The 11,538-nt window shown below is 33.7% G+C and overlaps 1 protein-coding gene across 2 annotated transcripts in view; it reads right to left on the reverse strand.

Moving 5' to 3' along the window:
* Nucleotides 1-10,758, reverse strand: part of LOC145668286 (alpha-mannosidase 2-like) — a 100,903-nt gene extending 90,145 nt beyond the window's left edge. The window contains exons 1-3 of one of the 2 annotated variants that reach the window (XM_081736007.1): nt 10,631-10,758; nt 6,541-6,692; nt 907-1,146 (exon numbers count right to left, since the gene is read on the reverse strand). In XM_081736007.1, coding sequence (XP_081592133.1) covers nt 907-1,146; nt 6,541-6,669 — 369 coding nt within the window. In that variant the 5' untranslated portion in view covers nt 6,670-6,692; nt 10,631-10,758. Of the gene's footprint in view, nt 1-906; nt 1,147-6,540; nt 6,693-10,603 lie in introns of both variants that reach the window. The other variant, XM_081736008.1, reaches the window with a different exon arrangement.
* Nucleotides 10,759-11,538: the final 780 nt, after the last annotated feature.

Here is an 11,538-nt window from a genome sequence, read left to right on the forward strand (position 1 = left end):
TCTCTGCTCTACTTGCCACATTCCAACGGCAATAAACTGCAGTAATTATCAGACACTAAGATCACCTTGCTAGATAAGAGCAAGCCAAATCTTAGGTATACTGTCACTCATGCGTGGATAAAGAGAAGTGGAATAGAAAAATAGAAAATGGCAACAAGCTGCTCCTAAATTGTGAAATTGCACTCTTCCTCAAAATATAATGAAAACTGCATATATGGCATTTTGATATTAATCCGAGCTTTAGTAATAACAGTATTAATCAGATACACCTTTCCCTTCGAATAAATTGATCCATTTATATACGTGATTTGTAATTTAACCGAACTTGTTCTCGATACAGTAACTAATTAGTTATTATTCAGTTGGTAACTAGAGATACTCCTTTAGTACTGAATAAAGCATTTCTTGTGTTAGTGTTTTCTCACTGACGTAATACGATTCTGCCTTCTTTGGAAGCGAAGTTCAAAGAAATGTTTCTTTTCTTTTCTTTTTCTTTCTTTCTTTTCTTTTCTTTTTTTTTCCCTTAGCGTTTTTACGCTTGGCGATCGACATTGCTAATTCGTTATTTAGTTCAGTGCACTTTTGTTCCTCACGATTGATTATCAGAAATTTGCAAACTTTTTGAATTATGCTTCTGGTCATTTAAACAATTACTATTATTCCGCATTACGGACTGGAATTCTGCATTGGTTACCTTCTCAAAATATCTGCATGGACAATGCTATATTCCGTTACAAAAATAGCTTTGTCTTCTCTTCTAAATATTTGTACTCATGTTTAAATGTACTGCAATCACCATCAATCTTGTCTTAGCTCACATGTATAGAAATTAACCCCAAAACTTTTTTTTTTTTTTTGTTAAATTTAAGTATATTAACAAATAATATAATAAAAACATTAACTTACCTGTAAATCTGGATCCGCTACAGAGTCTAATTCCATTTTACATATATTGTCTTCGAAACTATGTGCAGCTGGTAAAATAACTTGCTCTGTGGCTTTATGGAAATGCTGCGATACACTATGGTCAACTTTGTTTTCCATAAGGTTTTGAATAACATTCTTGATTTCCCCAACCATTTCCTGGTTCTTCACAATATCTTTCTCTAACTGCTTCAAGCGATCTTCAAATATCACTAAACGATTCTTAAAAAAAATGAAAACATTAATAGAAAAGATACGTAAAGGTGAAACTTTTTTCTAATTTTGTACCATATTTTACTAGTAGCACTATGTTTCAGTCTAAATGCTGTTTTTATTTATCGGACTAGAGTAATAAAGTTGAACTTTTTTCTTTGTTTGTCTTTAATACCTTTTTTGCCTTACTTTAACGTTCCACTACTTGAAGTGAGCAGGTATCAAACCATGGAAGGGCCCTGTATAATGTTTCTTATGTGGTATAGTTATATTTTATATATTTTGTAATACTGTGTAAAATATGAACTTCTAAATTTTACATTTCAAGAAGTATTACGTAAATATGGAACGGTTAGTTATTTAGTGATAAATATGCTATTTAACATATATTCGTTAATAATTACGTATAATCTTCCACATTTATTTATTTTTTGGACCACTGGAGGTTTTTTATTTATCTATTTATTTATTTATGGAGTTCATTTATGTTTAAAATTATTTTCTATCTACTTTCATTAAACTTTCACTAAGAATATCATAAAATAATTTCCATAAATTTTGTATTTGATATTCTTCGAAAGTAAAGTTTGGAAACAGGTTACTTTCTTTCTTCATTAAAAGTACTTCTAATATAACCCTTCCGATTAATTAATATAATTTGTTTTGTCTCTAAGTTAGTTCTTTAACAGCTGATGGGTAGCACCAGCCGGTTCAGTCTTCGAAAATTAACAAAATTTTATGAACTAAAGAGTAAATACCAACGAAACCCACGACTGCTTCAGTTTTTTATATTGAAACGCTAAATTACATGTACAAATAATAGACGGTGTGAAGTGATGAAAATGAAATGAAATGAAATCTTTGAGTTTTACGTCCCACGGTTATGCCGGTTAGGCTAAAGGAGACGGTGATGATGAGAGATGAGTGAAATGGTGGAATGAAGAAAGTGGGAGGAAACAGGAGAACCCCGAAAACCCACGAGCACGATGTTTGTCCACCACAAAGTTCACTTGGAGGGGGCTGAGATCGAACCCGGGACCCCAAGCACCAGAGGTGAACGAACGCTCTACCACTGAGCCACCGCGCCCCCCGGTGTGAAGTGATGAATTTAAATTTCTGCTACCTGGATGTTATGGGCTCTCTGCCATATTGATGGGGTGAAAGATCATGAAAGATCAAACATGGACGTGCTGTTTATTATTTTCAGAGTGCAACAAACTGGGTCGTCACATGTATTGGTCAAAATTTGTAAGGAAGAAAAGAAAAGTTATTATTTTTTTAACCAAAATTTAAATATTCATTCAAACTTTGGTGAGCTACTTTTGCATAACGGTGTTTTCTTGCCACCAGAATATAAAATAATTCTGGTTGTGGGAAACCTTATATATATTACCAGAAGGTTGATTACTTCGTGTGTCAATTTCATTTGTTCACTGTACAAAAGTGGTAAGAGGTAAAGCCGTGCAATTTGGTATAACTTTAGACGAGAGACATAAGTTTTGTTTCCCATAGAAGCATGTTACTTGTACTAACGATTGAAGAAATATACGGTCAAAGGTCAAATTTCGATTTTTTTCTTATGGGATTGAAATGGTAAATTCTGAAAGAGCATGAAAAAACGTAAATCGAAGTGATAACAAAAAAAAAAAAAAAAAAAAAGTTCTATGGTATGATTCTATGTCGCAAGCCGACCAAATATGCGTCAATCAAGTGCTATGATCAGAGGTCACTGTCAGATCAAGGTCACAGGTCACCTTGAGAACCCATTTGGCATGATGAAGTACGAGCATTGCGTTGTTTTCAGTGTATTCTTATAAAACAGTAAGTATAAAAATGATACATGCAAAAAAAAAATATATATATATTCGTAAACAGTCAGTAGTTTTGTGTTAAACAAAGAAGAAAATAACAGGAAAAAAATTCTGACAAATGTTACTAAAACTTTATAACACAAGTATAACAACAATGTTTTCAATAAATTAGCATCAGTTTGTTGTTTCTTTAAGTATTCTTAATAATCATAAATCATATCTCAGTTCAATTCCGTTATTTTTCATTTAAATATTAATTTTATATAGTTTCGATATTGGGCTCTATGTTAATTCCTCGTACTCCAACATTTCATTCAATTCCTACAGTCAATCAGCTCTGTGAATCATTTCATTATTATTATTATTATTATTATTATTATTTTTACTTTAAAAGGGTGATCGCAACATTTATTACTTTAAATTAATATGAACGCTTCACATTTGTGTGATATATCACCTTCCCATCAATTGAAGCTATGGCTGAATTTAAAGCTTCAATGTTATTATTGGTCCATCTTTGCTAATAAAACCAGGACCAAAGACAAGAGACATACATACAGGTATTTATGTAGACATTATCTTCCCCCAATGGCAGCTATTCTTTTGCGCTTCACTGTTATTATTGGGCCGTCTTTTCTAATTATTAAACAACAGGGACCAAAGACAAGAGACAGACATACATACACATAAAATTATAAATTAACTATACCTAACCTAATGATGACGATGTGACATGGTGATACGAGCTATGTACATATGGAAAATGAATGAATATAGGACAATAAAACACACACACACAAGAAAGAGTGAGATACATCAAGAAATTTAACTAATTATTGAGAGTACTTTCTTCGTACGGGAGAAATATTGAATACATTTCATAGAGCCAATCCAAACGTGAGTCATGGTTAAACAAAGTGATAGCAAATGAGGTATCATTATATAATATAATCATATCGTGTGACCGCATTATCTATGATATTCGTTCAACATGATACTCTTTTGCTATTTTCGCCACCAGACAAAAATTCAAAACTCAATCGGAGATAAAGAAACTGAGTAAATCCATTAATTTAATTTGATTTAACTTTGAGAAAAAAAAAAAAAAGTTCAGCAATCACATCTACAACTTAATATTTGCAGGCAATATTTTACTATTACGAACATTGAAGCAAATTATTACCAACTAACATGCAGTAAATCCTCTTTTATCATGATCAGGTAAATAACGTGCTAAGCTACAACTCTCACTATTATCAAACAAGCCAGAAACTGTTATTGACAGGATTACTAAATTAGGAAGCACGCAAACGCATGGGTTGATTGATGGGTTCCCCCTCGATTTATTTGAACATACGTGACGGAGCGACAGAACACTTAACTTTGGCAACTGGGTGCAAATTAATGACAGTGATTTTCGGTGCTGACAAAATGCGGCGTCGAAGCAGATGAAACCTATTTAATTATTTTCTCAGTGAATAATGCCGATCGTAATGATGTGGAATTTTTGCTTGAAAGTAACTTCAAAAGTAGTCCAATGTTGCGTGGGTGAAGTTTTGGTACTTGAACGTAACAAAATTACTTTTGGGGAACCTTATTTACTTACGGGAAAAATCTCAATTTGTCGATCTTCGAAATTTCTAGTGTTTAAAATGTATCAATATGTTTCTGTAGTCGATCGTTCCCACTGGTAGACACATTTACATCCCTGCAAGATGTGACAGCTTCGGTTTTCTCCTGAGAGGGGATATTTTCACTGAATACCGGAACATATTAACGCTTAAAAGTATTTTCGTCATGTAGTACCACTTTACTTCGACTATAACCTTTAGTTGCTAGGGAGCCGCATTTACAATCCGCAGGAAAGCTGAGATTTATTTATTCGTATTATTTTGAAATGTCGTAGTACTTAAGCCCTGTAGTTTTACTCAGACTCCTTTACAGAACTCACCAGCAAACGAAGTTTGCTTTAGTATCATCATTTTATACTTGCTTTTCAAAATTTTACGCTGCGTAAAGTGTTACTTTGTATATGAGACTATCAATAGAACGCAGTCGTATTTCACTGCACTGACTCTTCTGTTAGAAGAGACCTTTACTGAGTCCAAGTTGCTTCGGATAAATGACGTCCTATTTGTTATATGTGTATAATGTATGTTATGTTACATTAGATTAGTTAGAATAAGTTAAGTGTCTTTTATTTCATGAATGTGCTTTTGCTTGTTTATTAATATGTAATTTGATGTATCTTGTGAATGTGTTTTCTTAATAATGTAATGGCTGATAACAAGCAAATAACTTTATAGTGCGGCATACTAAAAAAAAAAAAAATTCACATATGATTAGTGCATCTGGTTACTTCAAAGTTCGAAAGAGCAAGGTCAAACGAAGAATGTCTTAAAAGTATTTTGTATTTGTGTAGTGATGTGAACTATTCGTGCGTACCGTCTCTTACGACGAATATAATATTATAGAAAAATCAATAAACGGTTAATATTTTAAGTGCTTCAGAGAGATTATTGTTTGTAGACACTAAAATAATTCATTCAGTGAATCAGATAAATTCAGTTTACTTGATCACAGACGAATGTTAATATGCTTGCTGATTTATAATTTTAACTCTGTAAGGTTTCCTTATACTCAAAATTCAGAATTTTCACCCAATAAAATGTAGAATATTTATTAATTTCATTTATCAGAGAAATCGATAACTTTAGTGCTACGGATTATTTATATATTTATTAGTATTGCTGTTGCAAAAGTTTTAGTACAGTAATGATATTTAGAAATGTATTAACACATTATTTTGGTTCTGTTCATACGAAACTTAATACGCGAATAAATATACGCAAACACGTGAAAAATTATACTTGAAGAACAATGTGACCGCACGTAAGTTTGAAGTACTGTCTTTTGGGAACTAAATTGGATATTCTTTTATTTTGTTTCAATTTTATTTCACAATGGAGAGAAGTTACTTTAGTTATTGATTCATATAAATTATTAATTAAGTTTACTTGTTTATTTCTTACTAATTAAGCAAACCTGAATTGCGCTTCTCAGTGTAAACTGATACCACCTTGACTAAGGGTTGAGCACCTTACGTTGACAGTTTGGTGTACGCAATTCATTTAACCGTGGATTCCATGTGACAAACTATAGACCGGATGTGGGAGACTGAGGTAATGAGGGATGTTTTCCGAGAACATCAATGGGTTAAACTGATTACTACTTTCTGAATAGTGAATGGAATGGGAAAATATATTGCTGATTGTTAAATGCAGAAACGAATACGCTCGTCTGTTAGCATGAAGATAGTACATAGTGCAGTTTTGCGAACCAAACGCTAAAGTAAAGTAAACGTTACAACATTATTTAAATTTAGTTCGTTAATCAACTGTAATTTTATTTTATATATTTATTATCTAATATTACGGAACATTTTCTTCCCTTGCTCTTTATATTATTTATTTATTTTTGTTACTGAATTTGATGGTAACATCATTATCTTAGGGTACTTCAAGCTCCGATTAACTTTTTATAGGTAAACAACTTCAATGTTAGACTAAATTAATTCATGATCCTAACATACCTTATGTACATCCTTCGTTACTTCATCACTCATAGGAAATAGGGTTAAGTCCATCATCATGAACAAACACACACAACCTAGGAGTATGACTCCGGTGCCGACGAGAGCAGTCAGTCTTCGAAACCTCATTTTTACATTTAGTCAACAGCAACCTGCAAATACAAACAATAACATCAACATATATCCGGTTGTTGTAAACTTTCAGGTAACTATTCTTAACTAAGAGAATATTAATTACCGAACAAATCTTTGAAACAATTACCACTGATAGCGCCCAACACCAAAATCCTATATTAGTCCAATTTATGATGTATTGCGAGCCAGAACAAAATAAGAATCTTACTTGGGAACCACTTTCCATTTTCCTTCCTCTCCATAAGGCGACGGTTTGCCGGTTTGTTGAATATACGTAGGTTATTCATGTTCTGTAGATCTCTTTTATTCTGCGTACCGTATCCTGTTTCTTGTTTTATAGGTTTAGGCTAATCAGGGCTTGAACTACGAATATTTGAAAGTAACTATGTAATTGCAATTTTTAACGGCCCTACCTTAAAGAATGGGCTTGGTAACCAGAAGGTGACAAATATTTTCACAGTTAAAAATAGGTTTCTTTGCAGAATATTATGAGGTCCAGCTATACTTATCGTGTTATGCACGGAGTTACGAAAGAACAAATCATATAGACACTATCATTATTATTCGTGGCTGTCATTTGGTCCTCAATGCTGTACACATAGATGAATGACTTTTTCTAAATTTTCAAACTGAAATTACAATAGTTGTTAACAGTGTTCGAAGTGGAAAAAAAAAGCAGAGGCGGTATGTTTTATTACTATTTTGACTCGACAAACCGGCTATCTACATGTTGAAATACAGTAAGGGCATATTGCCTAAAACATTGCATTTCTATTTACATAATGACTGAAATCCATTGGAGAGCTTTTCTGTAGTTACAAGGAGAGGGACATGAAGAGACTTTGATCCTCAGTCAACAACTTTCTGAATTAAAAAAAAAAAAAAAATCCCCTTATATTTAATTATAAAGAATTATACACGAAAATGCTCAAAAACCGAATGAGGATATTATCAACTTCCTGCGGGAAAACTCCCGGATACCCACTCGACTGTAAGGTATTCCAAACAGCAGAAGGATCGCTCCCCAGCAGACAACCCCTAAATCCGCCCATGCTCAAAAGACGGCATTTACATGCATTAAGGCAAGACACACACATGCATAAGGAAAAAAACAAAAATCAATGTGGCTCATCAAAATATAAACTAGGCGAACTTCTTTAAAGACATCTCATTTTAAAAACAAAAGTAGGAAAAAGATAAAAATGCCGATGTCGTCAACTTATTATTTCTACATACGAAATAAAACCTTTTTATGTACAAAACTATTCGTCAATTACTGTGCACAAGAAAATTAATTTATTAAAGGTATTTAGCATCTATTTCCAGTGACAGTATGTCTTGATCACTGAATAACCAGAGGCGGTATGGCATACCACCGCATACCGTCTCACTTCGACCACTGGTTGTTAAGATAATTAGAATGTGCAAGGTAAGTCAAATGTCCAGGACACCATTTTATTTTGAAACCTGAGGGGAAAATGTGAAATCTGCTAATGGGACATGATAGTAGATCCTGTAGGGCACATGGTGACCATAGCCGCTATATTGAAATGCTAGTTCGAAATTTAAACGAGAAGAGGGTCATGTCGAATATCAAGTAATATCGACGTGAGCTCAGGAATCCAAAAGTGTAATTGTAATGGTTTGCACGTTATGAATACTGAAAGTTTAAAATAATCACCTACCAACAGAACGCTGTAACACAGGTTCCATGTGGTGGCTGGGGCCGTTATGGATCGGAGTTTACCTGATGCTTGGAATCCTTGGTTCGATTCCAGTCCGCGCAAAGCAATTTGTAATAAACAAATACTGTGTGTGTGTGTAGGTTTTCTTGGGGTATTCCCATTTCCTCCCACTTTCCGCATTTCACCATATTATCCATCTAATCATCACATCCTCTCTTAACTTCAGTGCATGTGGGACATTAAAAAGGAGCTATCCCGTCTAATGCTCAACCGTAGTAATCGTATCCACTCTGACTGCACACGCAGGAGAATGTTAAAATGTGGACTAGAATCATGGAATGAGGAATTTGTAGTTTTTTTCTTTAAGATGTAATATTTCAGCGGTGTATTTACTTTGCAAAGATAGTATTTCTGCCTTATTTAATTAAGTTTTAACATTTTATGATAACAGTTACTAATGAAGATTGCAACATAGGCGTATTCTATAGATATTACACAATCAGTGAAATATATCCTTTCATTTCACACTTGGGGTTAAGTTAAATTATTAGTTTGATTTTCGTTTTAAAATAAATCTATTTCCTTGAGGTATATACATATTCTGTACTTGTAGTGGTTAATACTTTATTGTGTATTAATTTAACTTTTTCCGATTTACTACTTTCTGTGTGTCAAAATAAATGGCCCAATTCTTGTTTGTAACGACCACCTAGCACACTTGGTGCGTTTAGGGCATATATTCTATTAAGACCCCATTATATTGACACCGCATTGTCTTAGCTATATCACGGGAAACCCGACAGCTGTCTAACGTGTATTTTATAATTTGGAGGACGTTACCGGAAGTAGTGCTGTGGGTTCAATCGAGCAGACGATTCTACCAAATAGAAAATTTGGCTTAAGTTTAGAGTTGCCCCTCCAGTCCAGAGTTGCCCTTGGACTTTGCAACATACAAAAAACAGTGCTTAAAGTATTAAAAATTGTTACATTTCACTTAAATTCAGTACTCCGTGGGCTTCACAAAAATTTAAAAGGTTTTCTTCATTATTTTTGCGCATTCGTTACACCTGTTCGCCATATTCGCCATATTTTACAACTACCATGCTGCTGAAACCTTCCGCGAATGCTTCCGCATCCGGCAAATAGTACTAACTTCCATATATCTTTTCTCGTATTAAACATAACTTTCTTGACGAATTTATATTCCTAAACATCAAATAAAAAATTCAAATTATCATTTCTTACCTCATTTCCCCTGTAAATTTTCCTGATTTTTATAAAAAGCGGAGGGGTAACTCTAAACTTAACCCGAAAATTTATAGGGAAAATACGATGTGAAACATTTTTCGTCAAGGAATGAGAGTGTGAATGTAATTAATTACTATCAGTGTACAGCATATTGAAATGAATTTTGAGTAATAGTGAAAGTATATATTTTCTTCCACTATCCTTGTTTATGCGTACACTTCCCGTCGAGGATGCACCTGCTCGCTACCGACGCATCCCCTCACTGCCGTTCGGGACCCCCTGCTGCGCTCGTGCTCTGACTCGATTAGAGAGCATTCGTGCTTTTTAATGACCACCTAGCACAAGTTGTTTCGTGTTTATGCTCTCTAGTTATGTCTGACTGTACTTATACTTAACTCTCTAGAAGTTAATCTGCAAATAGTAACTGAGCTCTTCATCTATTGCATGCTCCGTTAAAAGAAAAACAAAGCTCTATCCTAACCTGAAAATGTAAGAAATGTCAAAATTGATACAACCATCTCCTCGAGTAATGCCAGTTGCCAATGCCGTTTCTTGTACTAATCGATTGTGTGCTTACCCAACGTCACATCCCACCTTTAGACTCTTGCTGAGGCGACCCTACACACAATTCTTGCTTGTCACTATCTACTAGAAACTGCTGCGTGTTTACTATATGAATAATCATATTATGGCGTAACATCCTGAACGCATATTGTCAATCTGTACCACATTATATGAAGATTAGCAGGAAAACAGCATAGGAAAATGTGTCAGGGTACATTTTAAAACAAGATAGGTGATCTGAATGTCTTCATCTTGAAGAAATCTCATAAACTAAAAGCTAAGCTGTAGCAAATTTTTAAGAAAACACAATTCAAGGATTTTTCTAAAATACAAATATCAGGACCCTTGTATATTGCCTGACACCTTGGACGTAGTCTGACGATATGTTACCTAATTTTACTTCTGGAAAATATTTTACTTGTGCTACTTACTTTAATAAGTGTTTAAAATTGTTATACCTGCTAGAATTTCAAATTACATGAGAAGTCATTATTTACACAATAAGAATTAAACATTTATTCTATTACAGATTCGACAGCTTGAAGCACTCATCTTGACATATTCTCCACAGACTACTGCCTATCAGTGATGCCAACCTGAAACGATATAAAATCCCATTTCAAGAATGAGAAATTCCCATTTTCTCTTGAATTTCCCCTTCTATACTACCTAAAAGCTAATAAGATTTTCTAAACTTAGAAAACATAACTGTGACACTACTGTATAAGAGGACCTTTCTTCAATATATGAGTGATTTATTCAAAAATTTCGATTGTCTACACTTATCAAACAGTTTATGAGCAAGCAGTGGTGGACCTAGAATTTGAAAACTGAGGGGCCAGCCAGAACCTCGACTATGATAAGTATATGAAGATTTTGATATAAACTTTCAAAAATATACAAAGAGTAACTGAAATTATTTCTGTCAATCAAAAATTGGGGGCCTAGGCGCCCTTTCCCCAGGCTGAATCCAACATTTTTTCTTAATTGAAAGAGACAATTGGTAATGCGATGAAAATTGGTATATTTTGTTGTGATTTCAGAACTTCCATAACGCTTTTGTGCCATATTCTTCAATCATTTCGTGTAGAACGATTTGGAACTTTGGCCCATTTCCCGTTTTATTTTTTCCCGTTAATTCTGTTCCTTATATCATTTTTTAAATACCAGAGTACAATTAACGTTCATTGACATTGTTTTTTAATTCACAAGTCACTATAAATCACTTTAAGTATAGTTAAAACATGCATTTAATAGTAACAAAATTTGACAATGAGCATTAATTTCAAGTTTATTGAAGATCATTAGTCTACCCCTCGCCTATAGAGAATTTTGTTGGCGTCAATGGAATAGATATATGAAAAAT

Source organism: Thermobia domestica, chromosome 13, assembly GCF_964235325.1.
Source record: "Thermobia domestica chromosome 13, izTheDome1.hap1.1, whole genome shotgun sequence".
Classification (NCBI taxonomy): domain Eukaryota; kingdom Metazoa; phylum Arthropoda; class Insecta; order Zygentoma; family Lepismatidae; genus Thermobia; species Thermobia domestica.